The 14477-nt window shown below is 39.4% G+C and overlaps 1 protein-coding gene across 5 annotated transcripts in view; it reads right to left on the minus strand.

Annotated features, from left to right (window-relative positions):
* The window catches only part of Armc8 (armadillo repeat containing 8), a 112135-nt gene that overhangs the window by 70242 nt on the left and 27416 nt on the right, over positions 1-14477 (minus strand). For 4 of the 5 annotated variants that reach the window (XM_006975140.4, XM_006975141.4, XM_076576894.1 and 1 more), the window contains one exon: positions 9516-9592. The exons of the other annotated variant lie outside the window; for it this stretch is intronic. In XM_006975140.4, the coding sequence (XP_006975202.2) occupies positions 9516-9592 (77 nt within the window). The remainder of the gene's footprint in view (positions 1-9515; positions 9593-14477) is intronic. 5 annotated transcript variants of the gene reach the window in all.

Consider the following 14477-nt stretch of genomic DNA (forward strand, 5'->3'; position numbering starts at 1 on the left):
CAAAGTCTTACGGCTGTTTCATTATGTCCTTGGTTATGCTAAAGTAAGGAAAACAAACATTTTGGCCCTGGCATTCATTGGGCTGGCAGAGGCATCCCCCCTCCCCAGGAGAGTAAGCAAACTTCAATGAGAACAGGGTTCACACAGTAGGACAATGTAGCAAAGTCTATTGTATATGGGTTACAGTCCTTCTGTTAATGAAATGAGTTAAATTAAAAGAAAAAGTTGAACATTTTGGAAAAGCAGAACCAGTCCAGCAGTACTCAACTGTACTTGGGTCATCAATACCACACAGCTGTCTCAGGACACACTAGCAGTTCTTGTAATCAACTACCTCAGTAGGTTCCTATAGCAGTTAGACTTAAGCATTTACATATTAGAATACTATAATCATCTTATCTCTATAAGCAGGGAAGGCATTACATTCTGCTGGGGATTAACTGTATTAAGTAGGTGTTGTTACTATGAGTCTAAAACATTGCAAGATAGTGTAACAGTGTCCCAAATAATAAGGGGAAATTAGATCAGGGAAATGTTAAGACCACCATTAGGGGGCACTCAGGTTTTCAGCTCACCCATCTCTTTTGTATCACAAAATAAGCTCTCCCAAACACATTTGTTTCTCTCTATTTTAGATAGCAGAGGTCTATTATACATAAGAATATTTTGCAATCTTGAAAGTTATAATCCTAGAAAAAGTTGTAGAGTTAGCAAAACATGATCTGGTAGTAAAATTGGGTGTGTGGGGGGATGGGTGGGTGAAAGTAACCTTTAAAAAAAATCAGTAAGTACGTATTTCCAACACCAACTACATTTATAGGCTGGGAGTATGGCTCCATGGCAAAGAGCTTGCCTAACATGCCCAAGGCCCTGGGTTCAATCCTCAGCACCTATTAAGACACACAAAAGTGTTAATTAATCCTCTTCTGCAATTCTTCAGTTATCACAGGAGAATCCTGGTATGTTTAGAGATGTGCTGAAAGCTGATGTCACCACACATTTCTGATGGTATTTTTATGTCTTGAGGCAAACACTGTAACTACTTGCTTTTCCATTAGCTCACTATCTGAGGGTAGGTCTTACAAAGACTGATCTAACCCTGTCTGCAAACTTGCCCTTAGATATTCTGGATGACCTAAAACAGATAATTAACTATTCATTATGAGGTTATTAGACTTAATGAGATTCATTAAGTTTTGTTTTGTTTTACCCAGTCCTGATATATAATTATACAACAGGAGAATACCAAGGTCTCAGTAAAGAACAGTTAGTGAGAGACTATCCATTGGGCTCCTACCTCTGGATCAAAGCTACTGCTTTCTTCTTAGAGATGTTCAGAACCATTGCCACACTGGCCGAGCAGTTGGTCACCCACTTCCCTTATCACCCATTCCCTCAGCACACTCACCCACCTGAAGCTGCCAGCTCAGAGTCTCTGTCATGCCAGCTGCTACTGAGGTTCTCTACTACAGAACTCTCAATCATTGCTCCTTATTTCCCCTTCCTAAACTTAGCAAAGAATGAGATGTCTACCCTACCATAGTTTGTGGACCCATTCCAAATACCCAAAACCAAAGTAAAGTGTGTTACAGACAAAAGACAAAACAAACAAACAAACAAACAAACAAACAAAACAGCAAAACCGATTTTCTAATTCTCTTAATAGTTTGTACCAATATTTAAGAAAAAAGGAATTTTTGCTTTGGCTCCAAGAAGTAAATATACCCATGTTAGACAGACATACTAACAGCCAGTAAATTAAATTACCAGCCCTGTTACTCTAATAACCTAGCAGGTCATTTTCACGAAACTGTTAACAAACAGAGATGTTCATCACCTCATTCAAGGACAGTAGAGTCTACCTGTTATCATCTACTCATCCCTTTCCTCAGTGTTCTGGTCTAAGAGTGAGGTCAATGTCACTCCCTACAGAATGACCTGACAGCTCCAGGTTTGGTTAGGTGTCCCTCTGGGGAGCCTTTAATTGGAGAGCATTCATCACTCTGTTAGCATGTAAGTCCATTCCCTTTTACAGGCAAGAATATAAGTATGACCTGGAAATATCAAAGATGTTACTATATGGATCATTACTTTTAATATGTAGCCCAGAGAAATACTTTTAGAAAAATCAAACCCAGTGAAGACACAGGTATAACAAAACTATACAAGATCTATCTGTCTGTCTGTCTATCTACTCTACCTACCCACCCACCTATCCATCTTTAAAGTTTACATAGTATTCCATACCTACTACTCTATTTCATCTTCAGGCAGCCTTGGGTAAGAATAACCCCATAAGAAAGTTGCAGCTCAGGCAACACCTAGATCCAAGAAAAGCCTTAAGCTGATACCACCCAGGGATCCACCCAGGGGTGAGGAAGTACCTGACATCCCAAACACTCCAACCATTAGATAAGGTGGCCAGATGTCCTTGAATCTAGCACATGCCTATTTTTTGTTTTACAGATACCCCTAGACAACTGTCAGCCAATCAGGGTCCTGGACCCCAGAAATCCCCTCCCCCCAGCTTCTGCTATGATAAAAACTCTGCCCCACCTGAGCTCAAGGCTCTCTGTTCTTACCGCTGTGTCAGACAGACAGATGGACCAAGCTCAGGAGCTTGAAATAGAGGCTCTTTGCTTTTACATGCTGGGGGGAGAGGGGGTTGGGGGGATGCGGGCACAGATTTGTGTATTTGCTTGTTTTTGAGAACCCTATATTAAATGATAGATCCAAGTATATTACCAGGCTTGGGGCTTACACCTGCAATCCCAACATTGTAAGAGGCTGAGACAGGAGGACCACCTGCCAAATAGTATGTTGGGCATTAAAAACTATAGTCTAAGTATATGGTTTGGTCCACTTACAAACTGTCGATATCAAAGACAATAAGCTGTAAAATACGAAAGAAAAATCTCACATAGTTGTGGGTAGCTAAGAATAAAAAAGACAGCAATGTAATACATCTTATTACATCATCCAAGTATGAGAGCTTCTGATTTCTTCTCTTTTTTGGTTTTGTTTGTTTGTTTTTCAGCTTTGTTTTTTGAGGCATGGTTTCTCTGTGTAGCCCAGGCTGGCCTCAAACTCAGAGATCCGCCTGTCTCTGCTTCCTCAGCACCAAAAAGAATTTAAAAATGAGCTGGATGATTTATTACTTATAAGTTTGAATCAAAATCAATTTATTTTTCCAGTTCTGAGATCAAACCAGGCCTTGTGTATGCTAAACAAATCCCCTCTATCACCAAGCTGCATCCTCAGGCCAAGAAGCAAACTTTTCATAGGACACTTGGTTCAAGTCAACTTAAAACACAAACCACACTCCTATCATATGTGCAAACAGAATAAGCCTGAAAACTGGCAGCAATTAGCTTATTCTTGTAAATTACTCTATGATGAAGATATTTAAAATATAATTTCAGAAACTTCCATAAAATTAAAATATTTTACAGTAAATATATAATTTTTCTATAGCATCTTAAGGTTCCTTAGTAAAGAAATATTTTAGAACATTTTATTTTTCATAATTTCATACATGTATACAATATATCTTGATCATATCTACCCCTAATGTGTGAGAGGCAAGGGCAGCTGGTCAGCCAGCGTTGGCTTCAAAGTGTGCCCACCAAGAGCCTCTGTCCACACATCTCACACTGGAGTCATCTCTGCCTTCTCCACGCCTGCCTCATTCTTGGTTCTCACTCATACCCCGCACTGCCTGTTCACTTGTCTGCCACCTGCCGCCTTTCCAGTCTGTGGGTCAAAGCTGTTCATGGTCCTCCCAGGGTCAGCCCAGCTCCTGGACGCTCAGGATGCAATACATGTGAGCAAGCATGTCTTCAACCCCCAGAGCAGTGCTGGCGTGGAACAGAGTCGAGAGGAGCCTTTAGCAGAATTCCTGCTCTCTCGGGGAAGCTAGGAGCACTGCAGGAGGTAAGATTTTAGCTCTGAGCTCTGACCTCTCGGCTTTCTCTTTTACATTGGCTCTGTGTTTCTTATTTTAATAAGATGATTGGTTACATCTACACTAATGAATGAACAATTATGAAAATTACATACTGCCTCAGAAATTAGACTATTTACTGGATTTAACTCTGTTTTACCAACATGACTGCAAATCACCTTACTTTCTTCAAAAAAAGTATACAACTTAATAACTATGTAACAAATGTTCAACATTTTGAAGCATATTAATATTTTAAATCTAATCATTCTAAAGAACATCACAGAGTGTGTTAGAACACTACAGAATAATGTGGCATCAAATAGGTGCCTGTACATATGAAAAGATGTATTATATATAAACAGATACATAGCAGGCCTTCAAAGTCAGCATCACACATATACACATTGAAAGAGGTGTTTCTACAGCAGCATAGACGATGTCAAGTTGAGCTAAGAAACTACGGCAATCTCTTCGTTGGCCATAACTCCCAGGCTAAGTTCCATTTTAGAGCACTACTTTTAAGACTCAGGATTACTCTATAACACTGCTTCTCTGGTATACTATTACTTTACACATATTTATTGACCAAAAAGTTAACCTTGTAACTTAAAATTCTCAAGAAACAAATATTTCATTTTTATGTGAACTGCTAATTCTGGTTCATTTAACAAAAGCAGAGGCATATTGTTCCTAGAGCCAGAAAACAGTAATTATTACCAAAACCATCTCATCTCATTAGTACATTAAAATACTTTAGAAAGCACTTTAGAACTTCACAATTCATACATTGACAATTACCTGTGAATTACTGGAGGAATCTAGGCCAGCTCTGATTCTACTTAACCTTGAAACCACAGAGCCAGCCATGTTGGTTCATACCACCTTTGCCTTTCAACATAGGAACATAAATGCATAGCCATATGGGAGTATCACTGACCTTTTAAAGAACTACTAAAATAAAAACCAGGCCAGGAGCCTAGTTGAGATGTTCTGAACATGGGGGAAGGATGGGAGTCATTTAAGTAGTTTTGATTCACGATCTACAAAATTTTGAACCTTTCTTCAACTAAGAGATTTAGGACAGTTGAACCAATACCACAACAATCTTGCCAAAAATTGTACTGTAACTGTCTTTTTTTGCTGCTGTTGTTTTGAGGCATGGAATCACATAGCCTGGGCTGGCCCTGAACTTGCTATATACCAAAGTTGGCTTCCAACTCAAGTTCTTCCTGCCTCTACCCCTGTGCACTAGAATTATGGGTACTCACTAGTACTATGTTCCATTTCTACAATGTTTAAAGTTACATAAAGATCTCTACACTAGAAAAAGCTCAGAATTTGCAATGCAGTCCAGTCTGTCTAGTATGCCTATTCCCTTTTGCAACTGAAAATTCTACTACAATTCATGACCTACAGGAGTGCCACCCCCATCTGCATATATCTCATGCAATACCTAATTATCTTCTGTCCAGTTATACATTTGACACTTTGCTCTTTTTGAGGGAAAAAAAGGATTGGTTTCTGTATTCAAGTCTTTGATACAGGAGGATCATCCAAATTTATGCTGAATGTTAAACTAGCAACAAAAAGTTACATTAGATAACCATTCATCTCTAAGTTCCAGGCCAGCCTGGTCTACAGAGTTAGTTCCAGGATAGCACAGCTACACAGAGAGACCCTGTCTTGAACAAAACAAAACAAAACAAAACAAACAAAAAGTAATATAAATTAGACTTTAAGATGCAGCTGGGCAGTGGTGGTGCACACCTTTAGTCCTGGCACTTGGGAGGCAGAGGTGGAAGATCTCTGTGAGTTTGAGACTAGCCTGGTTAACAGAGATAGTTCCAGGACAGCCAGAGCTACACAGAGAGACCTTGTCTCAAAAAAACCAAAAAAAAAAAAAAAAAAAAGATAATTGTTCATTCTTTAACAACTGCCAAGTAATACTGATTCTTAATACAACTTTTCCAATAAGGTTGCACTTATCGATTAGATAGCATGCTCCTTTACGCTCTGCATTATCTACATAGCAGCTTTCTATATTCACAGCCATGTCAATAGTTAATAGGCTATGATGAAAATACATCGCTTATGTTTAATTTCTTCAACATTGTTTTTCCTATGTTATTTATATTCATAATTTTTGTGAGAAAAATAAATTTAATAGAGCTAGAAAAATAAAAGTTAGTTGGCTTGTAGATTAAGCTATAGTTCTTATCAATTCTTTTTTGTTTCTCCATTTGGATTTTGGATTTGCAACTGTTTACTTCCATTTCTGCCTATTCCTCCCCTAAAACTAAAAGATTATCTTTCGTTGGTTCTATTCTAGATATTTTCCTCTAGATACCTATTGTATCCAATATGACTCCTATATAATGTTATGAAATGTGCACCTTTTCCTAAATATCATTGTGGTTCCCTTTTTCCTCTATCAATATTGTACTGAACAAATATATCTAAATATAAATGTTAAAAATGTAATTCACTTTTTACTCTATAATTTGTTATAATTTTCAGACAGTGACACTGTTCAGGAAAAATATTTGTGTATAGAGAAAAAACCTTTATCAGAATCTCAGTAAATATGCCTTTGAAATGGAGTGTAAAACAATGGTTGGCGATGTGTTCCTCTGATATTATAAACAGACTTAAGCGGCCACCACTGCTCTTAGAGCATCTTACTTAGCACTTGCACCTTCTCACCTGAATCAAGCACTCTGGTTCTCTCCCTCCCTGTCCCCCCCACCGCCTTCTCTTCAGTTCAAACTGAATTGTTTCTGATTTTGACTTGAACTTTCCTTTCTATTTTCTGAAGAGACTCATCTTTTTTTCATCAGTTGAAGAAAGGCGTTTATTAGGTAGGGTGAGAAAACACACACATACAACAAACACACAGAGAGAAAGAACCTCCATGAAGCAGAGGGGAGACTCGGGAAGTCAATCAATGCCCCTTTAAGTCATTTTTAAAGTTATTTTAAACTAGGCCAGTAACAACTGATCACTTAAATGACAACAGGTGGCATCCACAACACTCCAGGCATTGACTTTTATATTTACTTCTCACAACAACCTGGCAGGCTATTTTCTCTTTAAGATGACAGAATACAGAAAGGTTCAAGGAAATTGAGTAATTGGTCTAAACATACAGACAGGAAAGGACCCCACCAGGAAATGTCACAACCAGGGATTTAACCTACTGTTGGCCAACTCCAGTGCCCATGCTCAATCTACTCCCTCATACAGACAACTCTCCTTTGTCTGCCTAACCTGACAGCTTAGACTCCATAGCTTTTCAAGAGGCACTAAGGCTATCACATTACACTTAAGCTGCTTGCTTTCTTTCTTTCTTTCTTTCTTTCTTTCTTTCTTTCTTTCTTTATTTATTTATTTATTTATTTATTTATTTATTTATTTATTATGTATACAGTGCACATATCCCTGCAGGCCAGAAGAGGGAACCAGATCTCATTACAGATGGTTGTGAGCCACCATTGGTTGCTGGGAATTGAACTCAGGACCTTTGGAAGAGCAAGCAGTGCTCTTAACCGCTGAGCCATTTCTCCAGCCCCCATTAAGCTGCTTTCTTACAATGCAGTGTTCCTCTTTTTCTTGCATCCCTTACTCTGCAGCTCTCTCACTTGTCAACTTTTTGAAAGCTATAATGGTCTTTAGTAAACTTAAATTTTCCTGAGTTTAGTCACTGACATCAGAGAGAACCCAGGATAAAAGTTTATCGGGAAAGATCACTAACTAGTAAATAAATCTAGCTTTCTCTTATCGAGCAGTAATAATGATGAAAGTATCATCTTCTACTATATGCTGAATACTCAAAGAGCATCTTCAACTAAACTGAAGAATCCTAAGGAATATTTAGTATTCTCTATCTAGAGAGCTGTCTGGTCGGTGGAGGGAGTGTCTGTCTTGTCTAAAGAACTATGTTATTTAAGCCTCCCTCTTAACTAAAACTCAATGGAGGCTTTTCTACCACTTTTTCTGACACCACTCAAACTAGTCTTTAAGAGAGCTGACTAAACCATCATAAATTCTGTCAGTTAAGGGGTCAAAAGCAAAGTTAACATGGGCAGAGGGTCTCATCTCTTCTTGTTTCTCTAAAACAAAGGGCAAAAATAGTGTCAAATATTCTGAGTTCCAGCCAGCTTTTCTGGCTTTGAGTAAGAATTACACTCAAGGGCTGGGGAGATGGCTCAGCAGTTAAAAGCACTCGCTGTTCTTGCAGAGGCCTGGAGGTTCGATTCCCAGAGCCCACAATGGGTGGCTCACAAGCACCTGTACCTCCAATTTCAGGAATCCAACACCCTCTTCTGGCTTCTGCAGGTACTTGCATGCATATAGTGCACACATATACACTCAGGCACACACACACACACACACACATAATGTAAGTTTTTTTCCCCCAGAGCCAAGGACCGAACCAACTGAGGTAAATCCCCAACCCCACATGTAATTTTTGTTTTGTTTGGTTTTTGATTTTTCAAGACAGGGTTTCTCTGTATAGCCCTGGCTATCTGGGACCTTGCTTTGTAGATTAGGCTGGCACTGAACTTATGTTGATCTGCTTACCTCTGCCTTCTGAGTGCTGGAGTACTGGGACTAAAGGTGTGCCATCATTGCCTGGCCACATGTCATTATTATTATTTTTTTTTTTTTAAAGAGAATTATAGTCAAAAGAAAGGCTATAAGCAAAACATCTCAGCTTACTATGACCGAGCAAGAATAAAGCTTAAAGTACTATTTGACTGAGAACACTAGTAAGGGAAGAGGAAGGAAAGAGACTCATCTGCTTGTGGCCTGATGGCTACCCCAAATGCACTTCATCCTCACCCTCTTTTGAACCTTGTGCCTTCCCCAGAACTGAGGCCTGTAGGTCCTATGCTTCCCAATTCCACGAGCAGCCTTAGGCTAGATCTTCTTCCTCAGAACTAAGATGTTAAAGGAAAAGCCACTGAACCTCAAAAGTACAGGACATTCACTTTTCAGTCACTTCAAGTCTTATCCCATTTGCCCAACTTTAATCTTAAAAACAATCACCTACAATGTGTTGATTAAAAATATTTCCCCTCATTGAGGAAGGCTATTCATGCTCTCTGTTATCAGGAACTTAAACTTTCTAAGGACTGCTTTCCAAATGTTGGTATTCAGGCTTTCATCACTAGGAAATTCTGATGACAGTGATGAGTTAACCAAAGAAATAAAGCAAAACAACAACAAACTCCTACTAAACTCTTCTCCCACTGCTTTCCAACGATTAACTATCAATTTTTATCTCGATTTTGTAGCTATTAAAAGCAAAAGCATTCCCCAAAGGAAACATTTTAAAAGAGAAAACAAGGGCTCTACAAAAAATGAAGCCAATCATGTTAGTTAATAACTATCAACAGACAAACTTCTATAATAAAATACTGTCATGAATGTCAAGCACTCATCTCATAAATGAAGTCAAATGGAAGAAAAAAGTTATACCTGCATTTTCATAATTATATTATTTGTCAGATTAAAACATGAAGACAAACAAGACTTTTTCATAGAGTCTTAAATGCATACTACTTACATGACACCTTGGAGAACTTTCTGGGGATCAGGGTCAAATAGCCTGTCAACATAGTGGCGACTGCTAGCTGTTACTTCCTAGAAAGTAGGGAAAAATGATGACATCTGAAGCCGTGCAAATCACAAATTCATAGCATCACCCACAACACCAAATCGCTAAACAGTCTACCTCAAGGAAGAGAACGGGCTCCTTCCAGAACACATTTTATATGCTCCCTCATATGCTACTGTTAGCAGGGAATTTTTTTTTCCCTTAGTTATCAAAATAACTAGAAACCACAGTGTTCAACTCAAGATGCCAGTGGCCATTTTTTCAAGAGCACCCAATTTTAAAAAAAGAATAGAAAGTCCATGACATAAAACACCCCTAAGTTTGATAAAGGAATTTGAGAAATCAACAAGGCACATAACTCGGTTCATTTAAAAGTTAGAACTAAAGGAGGATACTATTTTTTGTAATTGGTCTTTCAAATCACTCTGAGAAAAACCTGTAGGTCAGGGGAGAAAAAGGACACTAGGCCCCACTAGAAACATAACTAGCACTGAGCCTTTTGTGCTGAGTCCCACAGGCTCTGTCAGCAGGAGAGCGTGTTCTTCACGGACAACTGGATGCTATGTGTGTGTGTGTGAGTGACACCGAGGGCCCATGCTTCTGTCGAGTACACAGGAGAGAAGAGCTCCTGGCCAGAGGGGCAAGGGAATCCCCGCAAACAGACACAGGGAGCATCACACCTAACAAGCTGACCAAGATAAAGCGCAATGGTGGGTGGTGGCAGTACCTCAGAAAGGAAACAATTCAAAGAGGAATTCGTAAGTCCAATAGTGCTGTCTAGTCTGAACTGGATGGCACTTGGTAGAGTTGGAAATACAGAGAATACATGGCAGAGCTAGAGTACATAGAATAAGAGGCGTCAGGTAGCACACGCCTATAGCCCGAGCTGCAGAGATGCTGAGGCAGAAGGAAGCCAACCTGGGCTACACTGTAAGCCCTTCTCTCAAAAAAAAAAAAAAAAAAAAAAAAAAAAAAGTAGTTAGGGAGATATTTACCTCTTATTTGTACTGTGGGGTGTGCTCTTTTTATTATGCAATATCTTGTAATATGTTTTATTGCGTGTTCATTTACATTTAATTTTCAGTATGTAACATTATTTAAAACAATATATTATAGAACTAGAGAAAAGTACTTTTGTTCCTTGCTCGTTTTCTCTTGTCTGTTGGAATGTGCTTATGTACTGCCATCCATTAGAAGAAGGTGTTACTGGGAGAAAGAAACTTTTCCAGTTTCCTCAGAGTCCTGAATTAATGGAAGAGCTAACTGCCACAACACAGCTCTAGCTTACACTTCTACACCACCAAAATTAGCTCTAGAGATGCTACACATATATATGCTGGCAAAACATCCATACACATAAAACAAAAAAATAAATAAAAGAACTCTCAGCTAGGGTAAATTGAGTAAATCTGTAAAACAAACAGAAAACTTATACCACCCCATTTAAGTTAGATAGAGTTTCTAACCGAACCTGGAGGCCACCAATTTGACAAGACTTCAGGAATCCTCCTGCCTCCACTTCCTCAGAGCTAGAATTGCAGAGTACACCACCATGCCCAGCATTTTACTTAGGTGCAGGGACCTGAACTCAGGTCCTCATTCTTGAAGGGAACACTTTACCAACTGAGCCATCTCCCCACGCCCCACCCACTTCCTGACTTTCTAATAGTGAGCTCTTCTGGACTTCTCAAACTCTGAGACTCTGCCACCCTGGGGTTGACATTTGGTTTTACAGCTCACCCCTTTACTCCAAGCTGTGTGTTGGAGTAACTCCAACTCTTCTGTTGCCTCTCAATATGTTTAAAACCAAGAGAAGAAAAAGGTATGGTACACAGATTATGTATCTTAACTCAAATGAATTCCTCCCACTTTTTAAAGAGTATGAATATTTGGTTGTCTCAGTACCATTTGTAGAAAGACACTATTTATCCATTGAATATCTTGGTGTCCTTATCAAAAATCCTATTGACAGGGGCTGAGTTGATTTATTCCTATTCTTTTTTTTTTTTTAAGATTTATTTATTATGTATACAGTGTTCTATCTGCATGCATGCCTGCAGGCCAAAAGAGGGCACCAGATCTCATTACAGATGGTTGTGAGCCACCTTTGTAGTTGCTGGGAATTGAACTCAGGACCTCTGGAAGAACAGTCAGTGCTCTTAACCTCTGAGCCATCTCTCCAGCCCAGATTTATTCCTATTCTTGGTTTTCCTTAATCTACATAGTCTTGTGCCAGTACCAGTGCCGGTTGCCACAGCTTTCTAGCAGGTTTTTAAATGATAAAGTAGTGAGTGTGCCCCTTCGCCTTGGACAACTGTGCAATTCTCTTTCAAAATTGTTAGACCATTCAAAATTTCCTCCTATAATAACTCGATCCTGTCCTGTGCTCTGTTCATTCAACACACCAAGCATAGTAGTGAGGAACACGTTAAAGATGAAGAACTCAGGCCCACGGTTTACATCTTTGTGTTTGCTACTAGAAATACAAAAACAGAAGTTTATGTACACACTGCAAGTACTGGTCTCAGAAAATGAGTACTGTGCAACAGAGTGGATACAGGAAGACAGCCAATGTCGGGATCACAGTCACAGAACCTGTAAAGCCAAAACATGAACTGTCAAGGATGCCTGTCAAGCTGCTGCCACTGGTAACAAACAGAGGGTAGAGAGATGACTGCAGACTGTAAATGATGAAAGGGCACCGGTGTGACTCACCATTCAGTATTTCACATTGCCTTTTGCTCAAAGTTCTGTTACATGCCAAAGAAGATGCAAAGGACACTGAAGGAAGAACCTTCTAAAAGGCTTCCAATCTGAAAGAAGTCAGTCATGCACACAAAAAGATGATCCCTTAAGCCAATGTGACAGGAAGCAAGCCCAGAGGATACAAGCTTTTCCTAACATACTCATGCCCAGGGCCTGCATGGAACAAGTCTTGTATTTCACTGCTTTTCTCTGTAGATGGAGCCCCTTTCCCCATAGTTCTTGTTTCTTTAGGGAGCAGCTTGGAAATGAAAAGCTAAGAAGGAAGGTAACTAGTCCAGGTACTACTCAGTACTGATGAGAACGTGATATTTGAGCACAGGCCTAGAGAAGGGCAGGTCCTTACAGACCAAGAGAGAAATCAACACAGGGCTCTGAAATACAATTATGTATGTCACAATGAAAGACCAGGGGCCACTAGCGCTGGAGCAGAATGAGCACAGGGGAAAGCAGTGGGAGATGGGACCCACTACAGGGATGTGGGAAAGAGCTGCTGTGTCCAGCATGGCAACCACTAGCCTCACATGGTTTTTATTTTTTACCATTTGAAATATGGATAGAAATAGAATTTTATCAGTTTTAAAACTAATCAAAAGTGGGTTTTGTGCTTTTTTTAAAATAATTTATTTATTTTTATTTTATGTACATTGGTGTTTTGCTTGTATGTATGTCTGTGTGAGGGTGTCAGATCTTGGGGTTACACACAGTTGTGAGCTGCCATGCAGGTGCTAGGATTTGAACATGGGTCTTCTAGAAGAGCAGTCAGTGCTCTTAACCTCTGAGCCATCTCTCCAGCCCCCTAATTAAAAGTTTAAAAGCCGGCCGGGCGGTGGTGGCGCACGCCTTTAATCCCAGCACTCGGGAGGCAGAGCCAGGCGGATCTCTGTGAGTTCGAGGCCAGCCTGGGCTACCAAGTGAGTTCCAGGAAAGGCGCAAAGCTACACAGAGAAACCCTGTCTCGAAAAACCAAAAAAAAAAAAAAAAAAAAAAAAAAAAAAAAAAAAAAGTTTAAAAGCCAATAGCACATTCAATTATTAGGAAACTTTCATGAATATTTGGAGTTTTCTGTGGAAACTACTTTTGTGAGTCTACTTTTTCAGTTGTAAATTTTGTGAAACTGAAAAAAACCAAGCATTTTTAATATTTTTTCTGGACTATATAAAGTGTACACTACTTCCAAGACTAGATATCACAAAAGTAAAATAATCTCATTAACTACTTACACAGATGCATTAAAATACTATTTTGATCCTGGTGGCCACTAGGGTAAGTATGAGGTATGGGGTACTAAGCATGAAGGCCACCAGGCTCTTCCTCTTGTTTGTCAACAGTCTGTACTGGAGCAATAGCTTGACCTACCCCTGCTCTTGGAGACAAGCAAATTCATATTACATATTCAAAGTTGCAATAAAGTCATCACAAATGTATTTATTAAAATATACTTTGTTGAATAGTACTCCTCTAAAATTATATTTTATATATTATTTATATATATATGTAAAAATGAACTCCTTCAGCAGAAAAGTTGTAGCTATCAAATCTGTAAATTAGAGTTAGTGCTAAGAAATTGATGAATGAATAAACCCTGTGTATCAAACAGGTATAGAGAGAAGAGGGAAAAGACGAGGGAACAAGTCGCAAGTTGTGCTCCACTGTCTTATGTGGATGCAATTTCCTTTCAGCAGGGTCACTATCTGCAAGTGCTTCCTGCATGGCTTTCTGTATCCCCCTCCTGCTGATAGCCATGCCCTGGCACAGTCTCTTCCGTGGAATAAGCACTGGACTATAACTCTGGTAAACAGAATGTATCAGGCAAGATGGAATGTCATTTCAGAAAGTTCTCTTGTTGCGCTCTCCTTTCTTTCTGTGAGAAGCTAACTGTGTGATTATGAGCTACCCTACAGAGAGGCCCACATGGCTCACAACTAAGTCCTGCTAACTACCACAGGAATGAGCTGAGAACTAGGTTCTTCCTAAAATCAGCCTGCACATGAAACTAAGGTGCCTGCTGATAATGATAGCAAGTTCATGAGTCAGAGTCCAGGGACGAACTAACCTTCAGCTTCAGACTTAGAGAAACAAAGAGACAATTGATATTGTTTTTAAGCAGCTAAATTTTGGCACATATCTAACACACACACACACACA

Source organism: Peromyscus maniculatus, chromosome 7 (assembly GCF_049852395.1).
Source record: "Peromyscus maniculatus bairdii isolate BWxNUB_F1_BW_parent chromosome 7, HU_Pman_BW_mat_3.1, whole genome shotgun sequence".
Taxonomy (NCBI): Eukaryota; Metazoa; Chordata; class Mammalia; order Rodentia; family Cricetidae; genus Peromyscus; species Peromyscus maniculatus.